Here is a 26,419-nt window from a genome sequence, read left to right as displayed (position 1 = left end):
ATTGTATCCGTAAAAGGGTAATACATATTCCTGCAGATATAAAATAAATAAAAAGTATGTCCTAAAATGCTTCGTTTCGGAGATACAGGGTATAGAAGTTTCATTTTTATTTCGATTTTTCCAAATAATTTTTGAACTAACGTCCATATTTGGATGAAAATTGGTGTCTGGGGAGTCAATACAATAGACTCCTACTTGTAGGGGGCGCATTCACTGGTTTGAAGAGTAACAACTTTTCGTCCGAGACTGAGTGAAAACAGTCAACTGAGTGAAAAAATATACATTTCCGCGTTTTTTTACGTAAAAAAGGTCTGCTGGTAAGCATGAGTAATGGTTCTCAAGATATTTGGAATCGAAATAACCAATACATCACTGACAAAAACTGAACATTGATTGACAAGATAATCAGTTATTAAACTCTAATCGTAAATTTGAAATGTTTTTATTTATGCCAAAGGTTCAACAGAAACTGTTTCATAATCATTTTTTCTAGAAACAATTACGATTAATTAAAAAAAATAGTTAACCAAATTTATCATTTCAGTCAAATGTCAACATGTTTATTTTTTGTCAATGATGACATGTATTGATAATTTACCTTCCAAATATCATGCGAACGGTTGTATTTGTATTGACTAAGAGTGGGTCCCATAGGACCCTCCACTGCGGCCGCGATGGCCTATCAGTTTCAGTTTCTACAAGCTCTTTAATAGAAAAAAGCATTAAAGTTCACCCTCAAGACCCAGCCTCTTAACATAGGCCGTTATGTACGAGGGTGATATGTCTACTAGGTCTGATAGGTCTAGCATGGGTTTGCCAAACATCTCAAACCTGGTCCTGCCCCCAGCGGGGCAGGTACACATAACGTGCTTCATTGTTTCGTCATCTTCCAGAGTCGGCATTCGGCGTCTTCCACCAGTCCCATCCGCTGTAGGTGTGATTTCAGCCGGCAGTGGCCCGTGTACAATGCAGTGAGTGTACATGCTCCATTTCTACCAGCCTTTAGGAGATCTCCTGTTTTATGTTTGGATGGCCCTGCTAGTATTTTCTTGGCGTTCCGGGACTGGAATGAACCCCTAACCCATTCACAGATCCTGTCTCTTACGAGATTTTTTGGAACGTTAAGTGTCGGTTCTGGGCCCACGAATGGCGAGTCTGCACCAATTTTAGCGAGGGAATCAGCACATTCATTGCCCTCTAGGCCGACATGTCCCGGTATCCATATTAGCGACACTTTGTTCCTACCTCCTAATATATTGAGTAGTTTCTTACAATGAAGAATCGTCATAGACGTGCTTTCCGTTGCCTCAAGTGCTTTCAACGCGGCTTGACTATCGGAAAATATGCATATTGATTCCCCGGTGTATTGCTGTTCTACCAGCAGTTGCACACAGGTTTCAATAGCATATAGCTCAGCTTGGAAAATTATGGGGTGTGTTTTCCAAGACTGTGGTAGATCTCAGTCTTTGGACTGCTGCAGTAAATTCCTGCGAACGGTTACTCCTCGGGACACTCGTAGCGGTTTTTTATCAAAGGGACTTTTTTACGTAAAAAACGTCGGAGATGTAAATCACTCAGTAGTCTTATACAGGTACGGACGAAAAGCGAAAAGTGATTACGAAAAGTGTTAGGGACCCACCCTTGAAAAGAAAATGTTGACCTTAAAAAAACAACCAAAAAAAGGCGGAAATGTATATTTTTTTAACTTGGTAAAGTATAGTACAAGGTCGTACGAAAAGTTATTACTCTACAAAACAGATAAAAAAACATTTAGTTGGTGCCTCTTACAATTAGGAGTCATATTGATATCGAAATCAAATTTCTCATGTCAAAAAACAAAAAAAAACACCGAGACACCAATTTTCATCCAAATATGGATGTTCAGAAATTATTTAGAAAAAATCGAATTTACAATACTTTCCGAAAATTTATAGGCCCTTTCTAGGAAATTTTCCCACTAAATAAAATCGAAATTATGATATACGGCCTATTTTATACAGTTCTGTTGGAGATTTTTGGCTTGCCTTACTCCTTGATTTATTCTTCTGAAAACTTCCTTTCTTATGTAAAGAAATTTTACATTATCTTATAACCGAGTTCGAAAATATCCGTGCTCTGTTCCTAGAAATGTAACTATTTTTAGGAAAAAGGGGGAAAATAATGACCTTGGTGTTCGGTCTCGAAAATATTTTGAAACAAACTTTATAATTTCCTGAATAATTTGAAAACTTGTAATCTATAAATATAACACTATATGCACCTCTCCAAGTTCAATGAGCATGTCTCTGTTATATGTAGAAAGTGGACCAGATTTTTTTTCATAAATTCAAATTTTTATTTTGAAAATTTCAAGTTGACATGAAATAATAAGAATTTTGGCTCTCAAAAATCGAATTGCCAGCAGCATCCATTGCAAGAATCGCAGTGAATTGAAGTGTTGTTAAGTGTAGAGTTACGGTTTAATGATAAAACGACGTTGTAACCTAATTACATCCATCTGCTATCTATCGGAATTCCGTTTTCTAATGTTAGGTAAGTTTTTTACTTTTAATCTGGGGTGCAAGGGGTATTGAAGCGATACATATAGCCTAGCTTACCCAAAAGTCAATCTCACCTTCACGTGGTGCACCCTGTTTACACAAACGAGGCTCTGACGTCCGAGTATAGGCGGTATAACCTTATACAACCCTCAGACCTACCATCTTCTGGGGAAAAGGAGTAATAAAATACACCTAGCCGGCCGAGAACGTAGCACAAGGGAACTATCGTCGCAGTCCTCACTGTGCCATAGCCATCCCGTGCTACAGTTGCAGCCAAAACTGTGCGGCAGCGTAACCGCCACAGTTAAACCTTTTCACGCAGCTTACACACAGCAATGATGGAACATTCGAGTGGGACAAAATTATCGTCCGGAGGTAAAATACCCCCTCAATCGGATCTCCGGGAGGGGTGCCTACTCGAGCGTATCATCGGAGAAACAAAAAACATCAATGTTTCACGTTCGCGGCGTGGAACGTCCGCACTCTACTGGACAAGATAAATTCAAATCGACCAGAGAGAAGAACAGCACTGGTCTCACAGGAACTCCACCGATTAAATATAGATGTTGCCGCTCTAAGCGAAACACGCTTTGCAGATGAAGGTAGTTTCACTGAGGAGCATTACACCTTCTTTTGGAAAGGTCATCCAGCAACACACAGGAGAATTCATGGTGTAGGCATTGCGATCAAAAACGAAATCGCCACCAAGTTAACAGAAGTACCTATTGGTGTCTCCGAACGTCTTATGACCCCATATCAGACCTCAGGTACCCCATATCAGACAAAACTTACGTCAACATCATTAGTGCCTACGCTCCCACCCTTGACGCTAAAATTGAAGATAAGGATAAATTTTACCAAGCTTTACAAAATGCCCTTCAACGAATTCCAAAGCACGAACGAATCATCTTGCTAGGTGACTTTAATGCCCGTGTAGGCAAACAACAGGAAATATGGCCTGACGTATTGGGAAAACATGGAATGGGAAATGCAAATAGCAATGGTGAACGCTTATTAACAACATGCGCAGAGTATAATCTTTGCATCACCAATACGTGGTTCATGTTGAAGGACAAGTTTAAAGGTACCTGGAAACATCCTAGATCAGGCCACTGGCATCAATTGGACCACATAATCGTTCGAAGGACGCATCTAAAAGATGTTATGCTCACAAAGCTAGAGTAGATGCCGAATGCGGCACTGACCACCGACTTTTAATTTAAAAAATGAAAATCCAGTTAAAACCCAAACATCCACGCTGTAAAAAGCAAAACAACATGACCAGATTGAACGTACGGGGTCTAGAAAACAACAATACCGCCGACGCCCTCCGGGAAGCCATCAAAAGAATCACTTCCACCGATAACTTCAATCTCAGTATTGGAAGCTGAACAAGGCTGGACACAATTAAGGGATGCGATTCATAAAACCAGCGAAGCAGTACTGGGAAAGTCGAACAAAAAGAAACAACCAGACTGGTTTGACGAAAATCAACCGCATATACAGGCTTTGTTGGAACAAAAGCATAGAGCATATCAAGCCGTCACTGCAAATCCACATAATCCAAGACTGGTAGACAACTTTAAAGCAGCCAACAACACGCTTCGAAGAGAACTGCGCCAAGTAAAGGATAACTGGTGGTCACAAAAGCGAATCAGATTCAAGAGTACGCCACGCATCACGATTATCGTAAATTCTTCGAGGCTGTAAAAAGAAGTATACGGCCCAACTAAGAAGGTAAGCTGCCCAATCATGGCTCAAAATGGCGAACTTCTAAAGAGGAAGAACAAATCAGAAATCGCTGGAAAGAACATTACAGCCATATCCTTAACCAAGAAAACAACCCCAATATGGAAGCATTAAACACAATACCTCAGTATAACAGCCTCGATGTATTAGACATCCCAATAACAGAACAAGAAATAAAGACCTCCATAAAACAGCTTAAAAACAACAAATCAGCTGGCTGTGACGATATTCCGGCGGAAATCTATAAGTGTGCAAGTAAAGAACTTATTGGTCATCTTAAGGCTCTCTTTGATGTCGTATGGGAAAGCGGAGAGGTACCTCAGGATTTTCGCAATGCGAATATAGTGAATATATTTAAGAACAAAGGAAGTGCATCAGACTGCGGAAATTACCGGGGAATTTCGCTATTGGCTATCGGCGGAAAAATTCTTGCAAAAATAATGTCAAACCGCCTGCACCCATATATAGAAAAAATCCTTCCAGAATCGCAAAGGGGTTTTCGTACCAACCGCGGCACCGTCGATTCCATATTTTCCATCCGTCAACTACAGGAAAAAGTAAAAGAGCAGGAGTCTAAACTTTATGTTGCATTCATCGATCTAACAAAAGCCTTCGACTCTGTGAACAGAGATGCGCTTTGGGCAATTATGGAAAAGTTCGGAGTACCCAACAAATTTCTTACAGTGTGTAAAAGCCTCCAAAACAACAAGTCAAGAGTGTCACATCATGGATCACTGAGAGACCCATTCCTAACAAATACAGGAGTTAGGCAGGGATGTGTCTTAGCGCCTCTCCTATTCAACATATTCATGGCAGCGCTCTCCATTATAGTGGACAGCAAACTGCAGGAGAGAGGATTGGGCATTAGATACTGATATGACGGCGGTCTGTTCAACATAAAAAGACTCAGGGCAAAAACACGTACAAAATTTATCACAGAACTTCAATACGCTGACGACTGCACTCTAGTTGCAAACACGGTACAACAATTACAAGAAATGTTGAACACATATACCTGGGCATACGAGGCTTTGAGCCTTAAGCTAAACATCGACAAAACTAAAATCATGTGCACTCACCCGGAAGATCACAACAATGCTATAAAAATCGGAGAAGAACTATTGGAATATGTGGCGGAATTCAATTACCTTGGCAGTTTGATTTCGGAAAAGGCCAATATTGACTCTGAAATTCAGCACAGGATTAGTAGCGCCTCAAGGGCATTCTGGAAATTAAAAGACAGGGTTTTCTACAATCATGACTTGAGTACAAAAACAAAACTTGCAGTATACCGAGCAATTATAATCCCCACCATGATATATGGGAGCGAAACCTGGGTGCCTTACCGCCGACACATGAACGCATTGAACAAGTTGCAACAGAGACACCTTAGACAACTCTTAAGAGTCCGGTGGTTCCATCATGTCTCAAACGTATCGGTCCTTGAAAAATCTAACTGCGAGAGTATTGAAGTCATGGTCACAAAATCCCGCTTAAGATGGGCTGGTCACGTATGCAGAATGCAAGAAAACCGCATACCAAAATCTCTGCTTTACGGTGAGCTTGTGGACGGTAAGAGGAGGCCGGGTGGACAACTGAAAAGATACAAGGACATTTTCCACGAAAATTTAAAGGGAATTAACATGCAGAATGAGTGGGAAAAAGCAGCTCACAATAGAACTCAATGGAGAAGGGTTGTAAACTCAGTTAACAGCGGCAACCAAAAAGTAGAGAGGCAACAAAGCAATGAGATTTTTGAATGTCCGGAGTGCGGTAGGCAGATAACATCACGTATCGGGCTTTTCAGTCACAGAAAAGCTCATGAAAGAAAACGCCTTGCGTGACCATTTTCTTTATGTGTGTCGAATACTCGTCAGCGAGTAACGGCTGTATGTATATGTTACTTTTAATCTGAAATTTTCAAGTCGTTTTTAAAACTTTCTAGTCGATGTGTCCTAACCTAACACTGGGCGTCGAATAAGCTAAGATCCGGGTAATTGCTTGGTATTTGCGGCTGATTATCGATCGCTGCCGGCGACTCTCAAAATGTTGCCATTATTTTTTTAAATTTTCAAAGTTAAATAACTCGGTTGCTATCAATTTATTTTAAAAATGGTAAAGAGAAAATATGTTTTTTTGCCAAATCTACCACCCCCTTAAAATATTTCAACTTATTTCTGGGATACCCTGTATAGGTGTTCTTTTTTTGTCATTCAGTATACATATTGATATGATTTTTCTCCTAAAATAAGCTTTAAGAAAGGAATTCACCGTTCTGCTACTAAAAAGTGAACCACCCTCTATACAGGGTGAGTCTTAAATAAGTGCAAATATTTTCAGGGCTGGTAAATAAATAAATCCAAAATAACCGAGTTATTTTACTTTGAAAATTACCAAAAAATACATTTTTGCTAAGATTTTGAGAACCACTGAATATTTTCTGGATATTCTTGTAAATTTAATCTACTACCTATGTTGCCATATCAACAAATTATGTTTTTTCTCTAAAAACTAAAAAAAAATCCAAATTTTCAAAAAAAAATTTTCGCGAAAAAAACCTCATAATTGTCTTTCTCGGGTCGAAATATACTACCGCTATAAATATTTGCACTTATTTAAGACTCACCCTGTATATAATTAAGACTCTTATAGTTCTTAACATAATTTGAAGATTATTTCCTGGATCTACAGAAATAGCTTCATAACTATACCTATACATACATGTGTATAAAAAGAATCATTATTTATTCCCAAATATACATGTCTGTTGAATAGCAAACAGCTGTTCTCAAATACCTAATGAGGAACACAAGCCCTGTTACATCATTAAACCTATAAATAAGAAACTATAAAAGTAAGCTTTTCCCTCCTGAAAATAACGAGATTTACCTTCATTAGACTAGAATATCTGAAACAATTCTTTTTCTCCAATTTTAAACTTAAATTTAATATTTTTGTTACACAAATCAAAAACCACGAAACTTTCATATTTATTCAATTCGTTACAGATTTAATTCTTATTTCCGTTTAGTTTTCTCTTAAACCTTATACATGGGAAAATACCATTTTTTAATTAACTAAATAGAAAAAAAACTATGCCAACAATTACTTAAGCACTACGCTTGTAACAGAAAAAGAAAAAGCATTTAACATTTAATCTTCCTCATATACAAACTTCATTTGCATATAACAGTAGCCAGTAGCCCACTGCCATTGTTTCAATAAGTATTCTTTTACAACTGATGACTCACCTTTTTATACGATGTTCTACGGGGTTCTACGGTTCTACCTATCGTACTATCATTCTGTATTAAGTAATAGTTCAGAGCTAGCGTCCTTCATTGAAATAAATGAAAAAATGTAAAAAATCTTGAAATGAACTACTAAAATATTATTATACAGGGTGTCTCAGACTTTAATCGGGAAAATTTAATAGACAATAGAACTTGCAAAAATAAAACAAAAAGTTCCTATCAACTTGTAAGATTTAAAGCTTCCTTTTTGAGATACAGGGTGTTAAAGTTACTTAAAAAAGAGAAAAAAAATTAAGATATTTGAAAAACTATTTAATCGATTTTGATATAACTTGACCCGTTTATAATACTTACTATGGGACTTAATTAGATGTAATTAGATTTTAGTTTAATGGCCAGGGGCGGCGGTGGGGCATCACTGTTAAATTATTTTAAAGGAAAAAATAGACACGCCACTGCTTTTTTAGAAGTTTAATATATTTTTGGATTTAGTAATTAAAAATATTATTTTTTTGTCTCCTGGCTTTTTTGTCTCTCTGGTTTACTTCTTGCGAAAAAAAATAAATTCATTTATTCACTCCACCCTGCAGTGTTTTTTCACAAGAAGTAAGCAAGATAGACAAAAAAGTCAGGAGACAAAAAAATAATATTTTTAATTACTAAATCCAAAAATAATATTAAACTTCTAAAAAAGCAGTGGCGTGCCTATTTTTCCTTTAAAATAATTTAACAGTGATGCCCCATTGCCGCCCCTGGCCATTAAACTTAAATCTAATTACATCAAATTAAGTCCCATAGTAAGTATTATAAACGGGTCAAGTTATATCAAAATCGATTAAATGGTTTTTCAAATATCTTAATTTTTTTTTCTCTTTTAAGTAACTTTGACACCCTGTATCTCGAAAAGGAAGCTTTAAATCTTACAAGTTGATATGAACTTTTTGTTTTATTTTTGAAAGTTTATTTTTGAAAGTTCTTTGTTTGTTTTATTTCTGAAAAATCTGAGACACCCTGTATACAGGGTGGTTCTAATTGTATTCGGGAAACTTCGGTAACATATTCTGTAAATAAAAATAAGTAAAAAAGTTCGTATAAATTTATGTCCTAAAATGCCTCGTTTCGGAGATACAGGGTGTAGAACTTTCATTTTTATTTCGTTTTTTTTTCTAAATAATTTCTGAACTAACATCCATATTTGGATGAAAATTGGTGTGTCCGAGTTTTTTGACACGACTCCTAATTGTAGGGGGCACCACATACATGTTCTCTATCTGTTTTGTAGAGTAATAACATTTCGTACGTCCTCGTATATTTTACCAAGTAAAAAAATATACATTTCCGCCGTTTTTACGTAAAAAAAGGGTCTCTTGGTAAAAATCGCTATGAGTAAGATTGTTCTCAAGATATTTGGAATCGAAAAAGTCAATCGAGTAGTCAATGCATGTCATCATTGACTAAAATTAACCAATAGATATTTATTAGAATTTGAAATGTTTTTGTGTCAAAGTTTTTAAAACTGTTTTATCATTTTTTTTTCTAGAAAAATTTATCATTTAATTATCATTTAATTTAAAAAAACAAAAAGTTACCAAATTTATAATTTCAATCAAATAACTATCTAGTCAACGTGATTATTTTTGTCAATGATGATATGTATTGACTATTTCCATTCCAAATATCTTGAAAACGGTTGCTCGTACATATTTTTACCAAGAGACTTTTTTTACGTAAAAAATGACGGAAATGTATATTTTTTCACTCAGTAGTCTCATATAGGCACGGGGGAAAATTTATTACCCTCTAAAACAGTTAAAAAACATGTAGGTGACGCCCCTTACAGGTAGGAGTAATATTGATATCGAAATCAACATTTTCAGGTCAAAAAACACCCAGACATAAATTTTCATCCAAATATCGACGTTAATTCAGAAATTATTTGAAAAATAAAACTTCTACACCTTGTATCTCCGAAACAAAACATTATAGGACATTTATTTATACGAACCATATACGAACTATTTTACTTATTTTTATCTGCAGCATATACTACCGAAGTTTCTCGTCTGTATATCATTAATTTACAACCACATACTATACAGGGTGGTTCACGGTCAACGGTAAGTTAAACGTCCATAAAGAACCTGTAATTCTTTTTGAAAATTGGGAATTTTAAATAATATCTATCTCAAATAGTTTTCGAAAAACTAATTAAAGCATTTTACACATGATACAGGATTTTGCATTGATAAAATTGTGATTTCAACTTAATTAAAGTTGAACTTTCTATACGTACATATGTATATAATAAGCTCCTTCCTTAATCTTTTTATTCAAAGTTTTAGATGGAAAGTTGCGTTTGTGTAGGTATCAAAATTTTCATAAAAATCGTCAGTGAGTTAGTACAGTTTTAACAAAACGGTTATCCGTGTAAACGTCTAACATCATTACCCTTTCCCTGTATGTTGACCTATTTAATAAAGTAATATTATCTAGCTCTTCCATGTGGTGTAATGAAAATACTATTTATAAAACACACTTATAATAAAGTAGATTGTAAATTATTAATAGCCCACTTGCTATATTTAATTTGAAAAAAATAATTAAACAAGCCAAAATATATAATTAATCTTTTTAAAAGTTTCATGACATTAAAGTGAGATGAATCCGAAATTAAGGAGCTTTTTCCATTTCCCAACAAGATTTAATTTCTTGACATCACCCTGAATATAAATTAGAAAACTTGAGCGAGATCCCTCTGCAGTTGATCTGCGGAATATTTAATTTTAAACCCCATCAAAAACAGATGTTTGCATAGGTCATTGTTGTACGTATACAATATCGAAATTTAACACTAATTATGCCAGAGAAACAATTACTAATTGTCCATAACAAACTAAACAATGTAAATTAGTTTACCTTCCTGTAATTAGTTTAAAATTGTTGATCATTCTGTTCGACCAGAAATTCGATGCAATGTTTTTTAGTTGAATTTCTGTGTACTTTATGCTTGAAAGACTATAGAAGATAAAATACAATAAGGAGATGTCTTATCAGAGTAATTACACCGTTAGAAAATTATTCAATAGCACAGTATTTATCGTGGTTTATTTATCTAAAAACCACACAATTTCTTTACAGGAAGATAGAATCCATAAAAATGCAATAAGTGCATTGATAAAAAATGAGATTAAAATATACTGTTAATAAAATTATTCCATCCTAATTAATATATCATTATAATCAAACTATCACCTTTAAAAATATATAAAAAACATTTCGCTTTCCTTGGAAACAAAGTCTAAAATAATAAAAAAATCGAAAAAAAAATTTCACTTGTCAAAAGTAACCTTAATGTTTGGCAAATGTAAATAGATCACGAACTACATAATAGAACCGTTAGATTGTCTAGTACATAATGAAATTACTTTTATTTAATTCTCGAAAATCACGTAGAGTGCTTGTAAAATTTTAATAAACAACGCGTACTATTTAAATTTATCAAGAATAATATTGTTAGTAGTTTTGTAAAAAAATATTTCATGGAAATAAAATGAAAATCTACGAATACTATGGTACTCACCGAAGATTGTAGAAGTTCTCTGTCGATTGTTGTTTTCTGTTCTAAGGGACAACGACACACAATTACAGTTTATCTAAATATTACACAACGTAAACAAAAAGCACGCTAGGTTATAAATTTTCTGAACAGGACGACGAACAAACCACTTGGGGTGCTTTTTGACACTGAACTGATTTTCACAGCTGAGACAAGATGAAAATTCGACGTTGCCAATTCCACTGTTTATCAGCAAAAAATTTTCCGATTGGTTTTAAGTTGTCAACATTAGGTAATGGACAGCAAAATTATTAAATTTCATAATAAGTGATTTTAAAAGCAGAATACAGATGTTTTTGAATTATTACAATCAGAAAATATATGAATGTTTACGTTTTCAGTGGTTATTACAATTGATTTTGTATTTTACATTTCTAAATTTCGATTTTACACGAAATAAAAAATACATATTACCACAGATAACATAATCTTGTTAATTAAATAATTATGTTATCTGTGATATCAAATATACTAAAAAATATATTTTTTTTAATAACCGTCATTAACAGTTAATGGTGTTTTTAAAGAATTTTTACGTTCATAGAGAACGTAAAAACCTATCTTACAAAAACATAGTTTTTTACGTTAAGAATTTTTTATTCATTCATTCCTGAAAAAAGTAGTTTCCAACAATTTCAGAAATAATTGAAGACTTGGCAACAGTAGTGCATCATGACACTGATTTATCTTCCATTAGCAAATGCTAAATTCTTTAAACGATCTTATGCAACCAAACATACACCTATTTCTATTTTTTTAAGCACTTTAGCATATTACATTATATATTTTTAAACGTAAAAAACCACTTTAAAAAGAGAAATTTACTTAATATAAACATGTATGTAACATATTTCCTTGTAGAATGTAGAATGTTTAGGAGGGGAGTTAATCACCGCGACCTTATAGATCATATATAACATATTTCCTTAGTATATAACTAAAATTTACACTACCTATTTACTTTTATAATTTTCGCCAGGTTACTGAACTTCAGGTAAATAAAACAACATGTGCGCTTTATCGTATTTTATTAACAATAAAATTATTATGTACATTTATTTATATTCTTCTTTAGAAGATTCTTTACTCCTGCTGAAAAAATAATCTTCAGTTATACTCAGGTAAAAAGCAGGCAAGTTTCAACAGAAAAAAAAAATAAAACAAAACATTTTATACAAAAAACTGAATTTTTATTTGCCTAAAATTAAACAGAATTTGCCGATGCCTATATAAATCACTTACTTAAATAAAAAAAATAATGAAAACATATTACATGAACCTACATTAATATATCGTTAATACTATTATTTAATGAAAACATCGTCTAATATTGTTTCCAATATCACAGCACAGTTTATAGTTTTGATAGAAACTAAATTCGTTTAATATTTACAGAGAAAGAATTTGCTAAATATATTAACATAAATATATAAGGGAATAGGAAATGGTATAAGGGTTGTCGTAGCAAACTTATAATAAACACCTATAATTATAATAAACGCGTAAAAAAGATTATTCTTAATGTACAGGGTGAGCCAATGATAGACTAAAGTTCATTATTTTGTTTGTTTTTTGAGAATTACGATAAAATGTTAAATAGAAAGAAGTTTTAGGAAAGGTAGACACATTTTAAAATTATTTTTGAGTACACAGGGTGTTTCAAAAAATGTGACGAATATAACATGTCTTTTAAAGGCAACTAGGAATGAGATTTTCTCCATATATCGATATATCCATCGATATATCTAAAAATAAAAAAAATAAAAAAATTCCAAATTTTCAAATTTATTTTTTACTACCGCTAAAAATATTTGAATTTATTTAAGACTTACCCTGTATATTTTCACAGTTTAAAAAAAAAGCTGTATAGTGAAAAATAATGTTGAATTGAGTATCTTAACATTTATTACAACTTTCCTATACTCTATTTTTTTTCTCAGGTAAGATTTCGACAGACGATGACAGAAGAAAAGCAGATGACGTCCCATACCAATCTATTTATTTTACTAAAAAAAGTTTCTAATAATTTTTAAGTTAACTATGGATGAGTTTAAATATAAATTAGTCATGCGTCGTCACTTGTTGTTTTTAACCAGTTTTATTGGTTTATTTCAAAAATGACAGATCGTATTTCAATTTTATTGGTTTGACGGAACGATGAACGACAAACCGACGCCGATGCGTATGAACTCGCCTTTAGATTTTTGACGTTTGTCAAAGTCTTGCCAAATTATAGGTTATAATTTTGTGACAACTTTTGTCAAATACCCTGCGTTTTGGAAGATGATGTATTTTGATTCGTGTTATTACGTGAGTTTTGTGTCTTTTGAAGTCAAGTGGAGGAAAAATCGAGTGAAAATTAACTGTAGAACCCAGAGCAGTTTATGGTTAATACTCGCTGCCCAAGCAGAAAGTCTTATACCTTATACAGATACACCAATAAAGTTACTATCAATAAAGTTCGTATACCATCTCGTCGTAAATAATGGATTTTAGTATCTACTGCAGAAAAATAATGTCAAAAGGTACTGGTTTAAAAAAATTAAGATTAAAGTTAATTAATCAACCTGTGAGGTATAAAATTCGGTAAGTAAAAATAACTCGATTACATTTTTTCAGTTTTATGCAGTTTTATTCACAATATTTTGAAGTTACTTGTCAGTCAAATTTTAAATACATATATTAATTTCCTGCTATGCGTTCCAGTTGTACCAACTTATTTCTTTGTAAAATAAAATAAACTACTTTGAAATTAAAATGACAGACACATATATCACTGTCAAGGATCTTCTCGTTGGACAGACTATATTTAACATTTTTTCAAAATTATCAAAACAAAGAAAATAGATAACTTATCGTTAATTCACCCTGTATAATTATGTTTTATTATAATTTCATATATTCATTACGCACTTGTGTAGTAATGAATATTTATACGAAAAACATATTTCTGATAATTCAGTTTTCAGTATTCTTTTATAATTTGAATTAATTACAGATTTTAACACGATAAAAACAAAAATTCCAACTGATACAGAAAAAAAAGACGTCATAATAGGTATAGAAATAACATTTCAGTGCGAGCTTTACTGAAGTTATTGACGATTATAAAAATAAATTTTATAAAGTATATACATAATATACAGATGTCTCAGAAAACTCTCAACAAAAATATTGGGTATGACAAAACACATTCTACATGGTAGCTGGAATTGGGATGACACATTTAGGGTAAGACGTACACAAAAAGAATAAATGTTCAAGCAAGTGGCTATTTCCGTTCTAGCAGGTTATTTCTTCAAAAACCTACTTACTTGATCGGGATTTGGGGATGGCGATTGGCCAGCTTGTGACGGAGACTGTACAGTCACGGCGACAATCGGCTGGCCACTGGCAGTCTGGATTCGAACTGGACTATTCTGGAAAAAAAATACAGTGAAATGATAACGTCCCTCTTGTAAAAAGTCAAGTAAAAGTAAAGTATTTTAAGTTATATACTTAGGTATATACGTAGACGTAAAGAATCTTTTACGTGTATAAAAAATAAAAAACATAAGAAATGCGCAGGCGTACGTAAACGTTTACGTGTTTGTAGTCTGCGCCGTTGTTCTCTATTGTCTCCTTTTTGCTGCTAAGGCTAATCTGCACGAGGCCTACTTTGTTTATGCGGAATTCGAACCGCAGTCCTCGGCCAAATCATTGCAAATGGCCTACCGACTTGGTGAGTTACTCACGAGATATCCAACTTCATCCGGCCTAGAACTGGCTTGAACGAGCAGTGGTGTCAATAGATTTTACATTCTTATCATGAAACCACAGCACAACAGAGTTTCCAGACGGTCAGCCGTCCATACACAGGGACCGTCTAACGTCTGACGTGTATAATAATTTATTATACAAACAAATAAAACTCTTTAGTAATTTAATTAACAATTGAGTAATAACATGTTGGCTGCTTCAATTACGGTATGAAGTATGTTCTGCATAATTTTACGCACCGGTCTTGCTATATGGAATATAACTGGGGCTATCTGGATGGTAAACAGCACGACAAAGTTTCCAGACGGTCACCCGTCCATCCACTCCCATCGTCTAAGGTCGCTTAACTTCGGTGATCTATCGGGAACCGGGAAGTTACCATGATACATATAATTCGATATTCTTTTTATAACATGAAACCACAGAATACCTAAGCTATATACTGTCCAGTGAGATGATCCCTGACAGTGACAGTTTGGTTTGGTTTGGTCAGGCAAACTGTATTTTCTGTCATTTTTTTAAAGGAAATGTGTGTCGAAATCTCTGATTCGTTGAACAGACTATACAGGGCGAGTCTTAAATAAATGCAAATATTTTCAGGGCCGGTAGATTTCGATAAAAGAAACATATTTTCTTTCTATTTCGTTTCTCAAATAAGTCGAAATAACCGAGATATTTTACTTTGAAAATTTCCAAAAAAAAATGATTTTTCGCTCAAATTTTGAGAAGCACTGGATTTTTTCTGGTTTTTCTTTAATGTAAAAACCTCATAGACGTGTTCTTCCAACGATGTACTTAAACAGCCGTTAAACGGTAGCCTACTAAAATGCCGTTAATAGATATTGTGACGTCGTTCATTTAGGCGAAAAGTAATGCCTGGGTATAAGCATTTTGCAAGAGCACCTGTGGCTCCGTAGCTGAGGCTATCGCTTCGTGAGCGAATGGTCCGTGGTTCAAATCTCACGCCGACCAAGACTTTTTTATTTTTTTTTTGGTAGATTAGTTTAGTTATTTGGCGGGTTGGTTAGCGTGGTTATTTGGAGGGTGTTAATTCATTGGTTATTTGGTGGGGTTGGTTGGTTTTTACTAAGTTATATTTGTTTTTTATATTTTTTTTATCAGTGCCGAGGTTAGTTGCGTTGGTTATTTGGTGGGGTGGATAGCGTTGGTTAGTCCTTATAAAATTCCTATATTTCATAAAGCCGTCAAGTGCGTCACATCAACGTCATACCTATTAACGGCATTTTAGTAAGCTCCCGTTTAATGGCAGTTTAAGTAAAGCCTTCTTCCAACCCAGGAACACGCCTATGAGTTTTTTGAAAATTTGGAATTATTTCAAAAAAATTTTGGAAATGTTTTTAATTTTTAGTTAAGTAAAAAACTTAGATAATTAAATTTACAAAAAGAAAATATCCAGTGGCTCTAAAATAAGCAAAAATCGTTTTCTTTTTTTTCAAAGTAAAATATCTTGGATATTTTGAACCTATTTGAAAAAAGGTAAAGAGAAAATATGTTTCTTTTATCGAAATCTAACAGCCCTGAAAATATTTGCACTTATTTAAGACTCACCCTGTATAGGTTATTACAAAATAAAAAAAAATAAAAAATGAAATATTAACCAGTGATGGGCATTTTAGAGTGTAATTTTTATCTCCCAATTTACCATAGGCGTTTGTAGCAAAAATGAAGTACGATTTAAAAAAACGATGTCATAGTAGCCTTTTGAATGAGAATTTCTGTTGGACGAACATTCGGATCGGCAAGGTCTGCTTTTGGATGCCGATTTTCATGTGTACAAAGATTGTGTCGCCATAGTGATTGACATCGCCTCCTAGACATACCGACCCAAAACTGTCTCTTGCCGATATGGTATGTCATTTATTAAAAATTGACATAAAAATTAATCAAAAATTGATATTTAATTTAGAAAAAATAAGTTAAATAATAAGAAATAAAAAACTGCTGATATTTAAACATATTAAACATATTTAGTAAGAGGAAAAATAATTATGAAAATGTAACAGTAAGAAATATGTAGCGGTAATTTTTGTAAACATTTCAGACAAAAAAAAACTACTGAATATAATAAACATACCTGTCTTGCAGCACTCTGACTTAAAGCGGCAGACACTTGAGATAACAGAGCCTGCTGAGACGTACTCGTAGCACCCTGTAGCTTTATGCCGGCTATTGTAGTGGCACCTTGCGGTCTAAGAGCAGCACCCAGACCTTGCGATGTAGCTGCCACAACCTAAGTATCATAAAATATCAAAAATTAATAAGAAGAATCGAATGTCGCCATATATTTCCAACAAGAATAAAGCTAACTATTTTATACATGTAGGCTATAAGGATTACAAAAAAAAAGTTTCAAGCCTAACCTGAATAGTCTGCTTGGTGCCTTGCCCAGTATTAACTGGTATAACCCTTGGAGTACCCTTTGCTAAAACCACAGGAGTCTGAGAAACGTTCAGCGGAGCCCTGATCACTTGTTGGAATTGCTGAACTGTCATGGCGGTGGACAGAGGCTTCGAGCCCACAATCAGTTGAGTTTGGACGTTGCTTTTGCCTCCTACTTGGGCTATGCTCAACTTCTGACCTGCTGCCAGTCGTTTTTGGGCCAGGAGCTGCTGTTGGATTTGCATCTGTCGAAATTGGGGCGTAGTGCATTTGATGGGCGGAGCTATAGTCTTGGCACCGGGAGTGGTAAGTGTAACTCCTGTTACAGGTATCGTTACGGTTTGACTCGCTAGAAATACGATAATTATTGCTATAATTTAGTGCCCACAGGATGTTTACGTGTATTTTAAACAAAAACTATCTTCGTAAATATTGGTTTTGAAAAAATTACATCGTTTAATGTTCTAATTAAACAATACTTACTTCCTGACGAACTAGGAACAGCTTTAACCAATGTAGCTACCTGAGTACCGGAACTACTAGCTTGCTGAATAGCCTGCGCAAAAACTTGAGGCGACAACCCGTGAATTGTACCACCCCCACTTGAATTACCCGCCTAAAAAATAATGTCAATAACAAAACATCGATTTTGCAGTTGTAATTTGACAAACATGTGCGTTTCCAGCAGCTGCAAGCTTCTGTTGCTGAAGCTGATGCTGCTTCTTGAGTAACTGCGCCACTTCACTGTCAGTGACAGTTCTTGTCACGCCTGCTTTCCCACCGACAGTGACCGTGCCTTGCCTAACAAACTGAGCTCTTGGTTGCTGAGCCTGCGTGAACTGTACCACTGCTTGTTGTCCGCCAATGGTTACAGTGGAAGTCTTGCCAACCTAAAATAAAAACCTCTAGAAAACACCGTTCTTTTTTGATGTTGTTTTATATATGAAAGTTGGTGTACATGTCATCAAAATATATGACGAATGGACTTTGATGACGTGCACGCTAACCTATATTGATTTCTCTGTAGACATACTTGAGATAAACTATTCGCTATTCTCAAATGAGACTTAAGCGATGCCTGTCGAATCAGTTGAAGCTGAGCTTGACTCAACTGTTTACCGGATACTCCAGCATTGCCAACGACGGTTTTTGCTTGGCCTGCCGCACCAGCTGTCACTATGAGCCGCTGGGTGGCAGCTTGAAGCTGCGCAGGACTCAGACCAGAAACAACAGTTGAAGTCTGAAGAGGTGATGCGATTATTTTTTGAGTTCTCAATGTACCTAAAATAAAGGACGACATAGTAATTACAGTGTGACACACTTTAAATTCTAGTATTGAATATAAATCGAACGTCTTCTTAGCGCGGCGCGAAAACGTTCCGCCTATAGAGCGAGAAGTCCAGAGTTGAATACCGGCGCGGGGTAAACTTTTATTTATTTTATTTTCGTTTATATTCTGCTAGTAAACTATTAAATAATTGTTTTTTTTAATCACCAGAATTATTTAATACGTTACTATCAGAATATAAGAAGAAATAAAATAAAAAAAAAGTCTACCCCGAGCCGGTATTGAACTCTGGACTTCTCACTCTATAGGCGGAAAGTTTTCGCGCCGCGCTAAGGAGACTTGTTCGATTTATATTCAATACTAGAATTTATAGGACTAAATAAAAATATGGGAACTTCTTTCAATGCGCAGCAGTGAACACGTCTATCGGCAGCCAGACGGCCTGCCCGCTGTTCCAGAGAGCATAGAAAAAGATATATTAAAGAGCCAGCTTTCTTAAAATACTTGTTTTCCAGACGTTGCTAGTTCTCGTACTATGACCAGAACCGTATATTTCAACTTACTTGGTGAGGTCCCTGGTGTAGTCGCCGCCACTGCAGTCGTAGTAACCACTACAGGTGACTGTGAAACCACAACTTGCGTCGTGGAAATAGCCACTACAGGTACTCCCGAAGTAGACTGTGACGTCTGATTTGACGTAGAAGCTGTGGAAGAAGACGCCTGATTCTGCTGATTAGCTAGTTTCATCAGCTGCAGCTTTGCCATTTGCTCGCTAGTTACAGTTTTCTTCTCTTTAGCTATACGCTCAGCTCGTCTAGCTGCCACCTCTACCGGAGATATAGGGTGTTCCAAGTCGATACCGCACTCCTTAAGCACATGCGAGCTCTTGGTTTTGTTCATCAAAGGATTGTTCACTACCGTCCTTGTAGTGGGCATGCGCTTGTTCGATATGGATTTCAAAATATCGTATCTGTCAACCAATAGCTGTGTGAACGTGGCGTTGTTGTCCTGGTTGTATAACTGGAGCGTGCGCATGGAAGGTCTGGACTTATTTGGTAAAGATACCTTTTGTAATTGGCCAGATTTTTTCTTCTTGCGCATCGCGTTATCCAAGGCTGCGTATTTGCCTTCTTCGATGTGAATCAGATGAGTTTCATACCTAAAAAAGTATTTTTGTATAACAGATACATTTGGGAACGTAGGCTCAAAAAATAGCGTTTGTACTACATTCAGAACCTCAAAATTAGTGGTCGTACTTTTTCATTATTAAAAAAAGTTGAAAAAACTTTTAACTTTTTCCATTTCATTCTTTGGCCTTAAGATTATCATCTGTCATTAGAAATTGTGGTTAGAAATAAAAAAGTATATTGTTTTATAAGTTAATTATTAGCTTTCCTTGTAATCAACTGACTAATGCAAGCTGCTGCTAGAATATTCTATCAATTTTAATTGGATTTTTTTAACATTTTCAATGATTGAAAACTCTAAGTCTAAAGTATAAAGCCTTATTCAGAAACCCGAAATTAGTTGTTTCAATTATACTTTTTACTTAAGAATTTGCGATCATTAGTAGGTAGAGAAATTTAATTAAAATTAATAGAATATCCTAGCGACAGCTTGCGGTACCCACAGAGAAAGGCTGAAAATTAGCTTATAAAACCTTATAAAACAATAAACATTTTAGAGGTATAAAATAATATAAATTTTTTAGAGGTATAAAAAGGAATTGAGGAAATTCTACAGTAACTCCTGATAGTCGAGCTTCATTCACAACCTCGCAATTAGTGGAATAAATTAGTGGTTTCAATTAGCGTAGAAGTTCGTTCCTCTAATTTCAATGTAAGCATTCAGAACGTAAAAATTAGTGGTAGTAATTTTCAATTAGTAGAAAGTTATCAAACTTTTAACTTTTCCACTAATTATACTTCAAAATTTCCGAGGAATGTCATTTTGTCCTCTGATTATCTTCCGTCAAGAGAAATTGTGGTTAAAAATCAAAAGGTTATTGTTTTATAAACTAAATATTAGACTTTCTCTTTGGATATAACTGGTTACCGCTGTTGCTAGAATATTTTATTAATTTTAGTTGTTTATTACACATTGTGAATTATTGTAAACTCAAAAGCATAAAGTGCGGGGTTCTGAATGAAGCTTCACTGTAGAAATTCACTAAATTCAAGGTTCTGAATGAGAGCTTCATCAAAAGGAGGAAATAGGAAGAACAACTTATCAATGTTGTTTGATCTTGTTGAAAAACCGGAAAAAGTTAGACCAGAAACTTTTAAGAATTACACGAATTGTTGAAGTTGACTGACAGATCATAAAGTATAAAATCCAAAGAAAAAATAAAGAGAACGGTAAATAATATAAAATGTATATTAAGCCATCCTTGATTATTTTACTCAAGACATATTTTTAAAACACCATCTTACCTTTGTCTGCACTGTTTGGCAGACCTGTACGTAACGGAGACAGAATTGACATAATCAGCTACGAAATCCCAATTTGGCGTCTGCCCAGGCATTGTTACAATCAAGTCCAGCGGCAAACGTTGAAAGGTCTGTATCACCTTCAAAAGAGCCATATCTTCGTGAATCGTCCAGTTGTGGTACAACGAGTGCTCAGAACTTTTTGAACTAGATTTCCCAGGTATCGCTAGTGACGGTCTGATCAAACCCCTCTGATATTTCTGAAGTTTGAGATCGCGTCTCATTTTCATCAGGGCCGGTGAATGGAACAAAGATTTCGGTGCGTTGGAGACTTCCTCTTTTCTAGGTATTTTCAACGGGCGTCTGCAGTCTATACCGTAGGATGGATCTAGTCGGCGTTTAGTTTCTCTTTTGACGTAAATGGGCGGCAGTTGAGACTCAGACATGACATTGTTGTCGTAGAGGAACGACATGGTTTGGTCCATGTAGACGTCGGTATCTTGCTGGGGAGGAGTTGGTGGACACCACATCTGTTTAAGATTAGGCAATTATTTTTTTATTATTTATGAAAGTAACAATTTATACATTTCGATAATTATATAGTCGGCCAAACGAAAGAATACACGATTTCGACAAATAGCAGCGCAAATCACAGCACTAAAGTGTTAAAGTGTAAAAAAGTTAAATACTTTTTCTATAGAAATCCCTTCCCTAGATCTCTGTTTTAAAATTATATGTTCTTACATCAGGGATTTTGCAGTACCTACTATAGGCTTGGTGCATTTCAGTTGATGTTTAAAATTTCGACAGCAGCGCTCGCTACGGTAGAAATCAGAACTTTCAGGACCAGTATTTCACGCAGTCCCGGTTACCGTTCATGTTGATCGCATCAAAGTAATATTAAAAATGTGGCTATGTCATAAATATTTAATTATTTTGGTTTTTACTTTTGGGCTTCGCGTTGTATTGTGACAATTTCAGACTTTGAATAAGAAGACTAAGGAAGGAGCATATCAAAAATCTTAGGTACACCGCGATGGGCCTCAAATATGGCCGACTTAAATTCCGGTTTATCAGTGTGGTTCTAATTTTATTTAAAAAATGTAAAACTATGATGTAGGGTAGACGTGCGGTAGACTCAATAATTTGTTGTTTTATTTTACGTTGTAAATAAATGTTGGTAGTTATTAAAATTGTTATAAAAATATATAATTCTAATAAAAATAGATAAGTTATAATAAGTATTTATTACCACAAACATCCGATACACTACTGAAGCAGGTAAGTCAAATTAACGTATCTAAATTCTTTGACATCTAATCTTTGACAAGTAATAAATAAAAGCTAAAATGCAAGAAAAATATATAATTTAGTTAATTTAAGTGAATTTCATAAATGATTGATTTACCACACGTATGTATATTATATAGTCACTTACTAGCGAAAAGTTGTTCCATTATTTCACTCAATTTTTGCCGAGATTTACCGCACGCTACACAAGCAACTATTTTAGAGTCTTTTTCGATAAATCGCGATAGTGTCACTGTTAATTTAAGTGCTGCCACAATTTCCATCTAGATTTACTACCTTTATACAACTATCAGTAGTAGAATAAATAATAAATAACATAAAATAAGCTCCGTAAAGACTGACAAATCCACAAAATTTCAAATCAAATTCAAATGTGTCAAATGAATCGTCAAACAGAACTGTCAAGGATCCCCACCCTAGAGTGCTTTTATGGCGCTTTTTCCGCCCACCATGCATGAATACATGGATAGCATTATGCTCCTTCCTTAGTCTTCTTATTCAAAGATTTCAGATGATAATAAAATTGCCGAAAAAATGTCAACACGAAAAGTAGGGCGTAATTGCGAAGTTGGTGCAATTACAATACAATTCTCCCGGAACAACATTGCTTCTTAGCTTCCCCACAACGATTTGATCAAAAGCAAAAATAGATTCAGTCAGTTCGACAAAGCAAGTAAGTAAACAAAGTGCCCATTACATAATCAGCCTAAATAGCCTCAGTTATGTCCCCACTAGCAAAACCGGTGCGTAAAACTATGCTCGCTACCGTAGTTGAACGGATCTAAAGTTTTATTAGCTTGAATAATAAATTACAAGTTAGACCTTCTGAAAATATTAAAATATTGATTTTTATTTTTTTTAGAATTTTCGCAAATTATACTTCCTAACCACCTTGAGTATATTTGCCTTGTACAGCCTCTCAAATATGCCGTTCGGCTTCGGTAATAAACTGCAGGTCCCGTGTACTTGTGAAACACTGATGACACACATCACAAGTACATGCGAGAGGTAGCCGACGCTCTATATAGAGTATGGCACTGTAAGAAGAGGAGATACTTCCTAACACTTTTAGAATGTATTTGTTTAAGTCGGTTGTTGGTATGATGGTATGTTTAAGTCGTGGTATGTTTAAGTCGGTTAATGGTATTCTCTGATGGTGGCAGCACCGGCGGAGAATGTACCAAGCCTATAGTTTGTACAATAACCGCGCTACGTCAACTACTGTAATTTTAATAAATTCATTAGAATAAACAAAGATACTGACATAGTGAGTTTTGCAGCGATTATATTTATTTTTGTATCCTTAAAAAGTATTTACGAGCCGGCACTGGAAGAAGGAAACTATAATATTGCACACTACTTACCGGCATTTGTTCCATGGTGTTATCAGAAACCCATACCTGAAAACAAATATACAAACATCCATAAGTACTTTGTTTTCATCCATAACCTGCGACCTTGAAGTATTAAATGAGGATACTTACCTTAGAAAACACTGTTTCACAATTATACAGAGTGGTAAATAAGTAAGGTAAACCATTTTAAGGGATGATGTCTCATTAAATTTTTATTTGATTCACACAATATTTTTAATTTTTTTTAGTAACGATTTTTTATAAATTGAGTAATCCTGTAATGTTTTGCCTTACTTAAAGGGTTCTATGTATAGGAAAATCAATAAAATTTGGGGGTGTACGTAATTAAAACGTTTGACGAATACACGTCGCAATGTTGTCAGGGCTAGCTTTTTACTTTGGCTTTTGACAAGTGACAAATTGAGTATTTTCTCACCGATTTTTCACTTCAATTTTAGGCAATACATAGACAAGCGAAGATTTAACAAATTCTAATTAAATAAAGCTATTGGCAAAATTTCTGGGTAAAAGCTAAAAAATGTTAAGTTCTAATTGGTTTACATCAGTTCTTCACTTTTTGAGATATTCTACTCATCTGTAAGCTGATATTGAACGCAGTTGAAGCACGCTGAAAAATCTATGTATTTTCAATAAAAGCTTTAGAACTCCAGCAACAATACCAATTTTGACCTCCCTAACGCAGTTTAACAGCAATATGGACTAGCCTATGACTTCTTTCCTGTTAAAAATAATAAATAGAGACGAGGCAAGTTGCTGATTCCGACTATTTTGTATTTTTGACATTTTATTGCAATGAAAATCGCAGTTTTAACTAAACAAAACGCAGATTTGATTTCAAATTTGTCAAAGAAATAAAAATAAAAATGACAAATGTGACATTAGAAAAAAAAAACAATAAAATCGAAAATGACATATCAGATTTACAAAAAAATAATCATGTGATAACCAGCAATATTTGCCATGACTTCCAACATAAAGCCAGGGAATAGATTATAAGAAAAAGGAAGTGCGCTCTAAATTTAAAACGAATTTTTATTTGAAATTTAAGTTGGTAAAAGTTTCGACGTCTTTGATAACGCACACTCCAATTTTTATTGATTTCTGTATATGTTTTATATGATTAAAAGGATATAAAATGGTGTATGGTCGAAAAGGTCGCAGGTTTTGATAAAGAAGCCCCCTTGCTCATGTCCAGCGGGCAAAGTTTTGGTGCCCTGCACTGCTGCGGACATATCTGAGCAAAGAGGCACCAAAACCCGCGTCCCATTCCCCCAAAACGAATAAAAAAAACACGAGCACATTTGCAAGAGAACTTCTTTATTTCTTTTATATATATACTTTTTTTTACGTCATTATACTAGTCTTATTTCGATACATATGTACATGGCCAGTATAAGAAAATGGAACTTTTCGGTCTGTTGACTTTACTTACAATGCCCAAACATAAATTTCAAATTTACAATCGGAGAGATAACAAATACGAGACTGGGTGTGTAAAATAATAATATATATGTACAAAATGAGATGCCAGTTACCCTCCCTGTTCATAAGCGTGTCCGCGTCAAATATAATTTTCATAAAGAAGCCAACAAAATAAATAAGCGAATGACAGATCTAAAAAGATGGAATACGATATATAAAAACATACAACTGTATATTATAATGTTCCAGACGAAATTATAAGTTAATCAGAAAAAAAAACAGATCAAAATTTAATTATTTTTACTTTAATTTCCTATAAATTTATAAAAAGAATTTACAAATACGTAGTAATTTATATAACGTGTGCTGGAATAAAAAAACAACGTCATAGTAGGTTTAGGAATATTTAATTTCAGATTTTTTTGCACTTTATTCATCTATACCCTGTATTATAATTAACAGCACCACATTTCTATTAACGTAATCTCTTTATAGATCTTCATTCCTATAAAAAAATGATACTTTTAATAAGAGAATAAGAAAAGAGATAAAGGAAAGTAACGAGACACCGATATAATGATATTTATAATACAGTTTTCAACAACAATGACTAAAAAAGTTAAATATTTTGTTAACCGATCGTGAAAATTATGCTTTTTTCGAATTTTAAATTAAACGCGACATGTACACTTTCACACCGTATAATTTACAATTACTCATAGTAAAAATCAATAATCCTGTAAAAAAACTAAACTAAGAATAATTAAATTTAGTATATACAAAGTGGATAACTATATTTATATATCACATCGTATTCACATCAAATATCTTATGTATATACAGTTAGGGAGGCCCTAGATCGTATATACTTCGTGGATACAGCTATATTCCTAAAGATTTGTCCAAATAACTATGTTGTCACAAAATACCTGGTATAAACTGGTATATTCCTGATATTATACCAGGAATTTATAAATGCCTTTATAAAACTAGGCTATACACCGTCAGCATTGTGCTGTCATGATATCCAATAAATGCAGAAAATACAGTTTACGTGTGCATTAAAATAACAGACACAACTATCACTGTCATGTATTCTCTCGTTGGACAGACTCTAGCATGCTACTATTAATATACTGGTATTTTTCTTGTCTATTTTAAATTTATCGCTAACCGCTAAAGATGGTTTTAACAGAGACAGAAAATACAAATGTATGACAGGGATAAAAAAAATGTCTGTAAAGGTGCGTATTCATTATCCGAACGAATGAACGA

General features: G+C 34.3%; 2 protein-coding genes across 2 annotated transcripts in view; both read right to left on the bottom strand.

Moving 5' to 3' along the window:
• LOC115886759 (protein-tyrosine sulfotransferase) overlaps positions 1 to 11,192 on the bottom strand; it is a 250,353-nt gene extending 239,161 nt beyond the window's left edge. The window contains exon 1 of the mRNA XM_030906043.1: positions 11,124 to 11,192. The gene's annotated coding sequence lies outside the window, so the exon portion shown is untranslated. The remainder of the gene's footprint in view (positions 1 to 11,123) is intronic.
• A 3,198-nt stretch (positions 11,193 to 14,390) lies between these two features.
• The window catches only part of LOC115886756 (helicase domino), a 38,359-nt gene continuing 26,330 nt past the window's right edge, over positions 14,391 to 26,419 (bottom strand). The window contains exons 16-24 of the mRNA XM_030906035.1: positions 23,711 to 23,746; positions 21,039 to 21,565; positions 19,170 to 19,765; positions 18,352 to 18,599; positions 17,990 to 18,208; positions 17,802 to 17,934; positions 17,300 to 17,667; positions 17,014 to 17,169; positions 14,391 to 14,578 (exon numbers count right to left, since the gene is read on the bottom strand). Coding sequence (XP_030761895.1) covers positions 14,450 to 14,578; positions 17,014 to 17,169; positions 17,300 to 17,667; positions 17,802 to 17,934; positions 17,990 to 18,208; positions 18,352 to 18,599; positions 19,170 to 19,765; positions 21,039 to 21,565; positions 23,711 to 23,746 — 2,412 coding nt within the window. The 3' untranslated portion in view covers positions 14,391 to 14,449. The remainder of the gene's footprint in view (positions 14,579 to 17,013; positions 17,170 to 17,299; positions 17,668 to 17,801; positions 17,935 to 17,989; positions 18,209 to 18,351; positions 18,600 to 19,169; positions 19,766 to 21,038; positions 21,566 to 23,710; positions 23,747 to 26,419) is intronic.

This window comes from Sitophilus oryzae, unplaced genomic scaffold (assembly GCF_002938485.1).
Source record: "Sitophilus oryzae breed Bouriz unplaced genomic scaffold, Soryzae_2.0 scaffold_496_pilon_pilon, whole genome shotgun sequence".
Taxonomy (NCBI): domain Eukaryota; kingdom Metazoa; phylum Arthropoda; class Insecta; order Coleoptera; family Curculionidae; genus Sitophilus; species Sitophilus oryzae.
The sequence above is the reverse complement of the archived record's forward strand: the minus strand, read 5'-3'. Positions and strand labels throughout refer to the sequence as shown.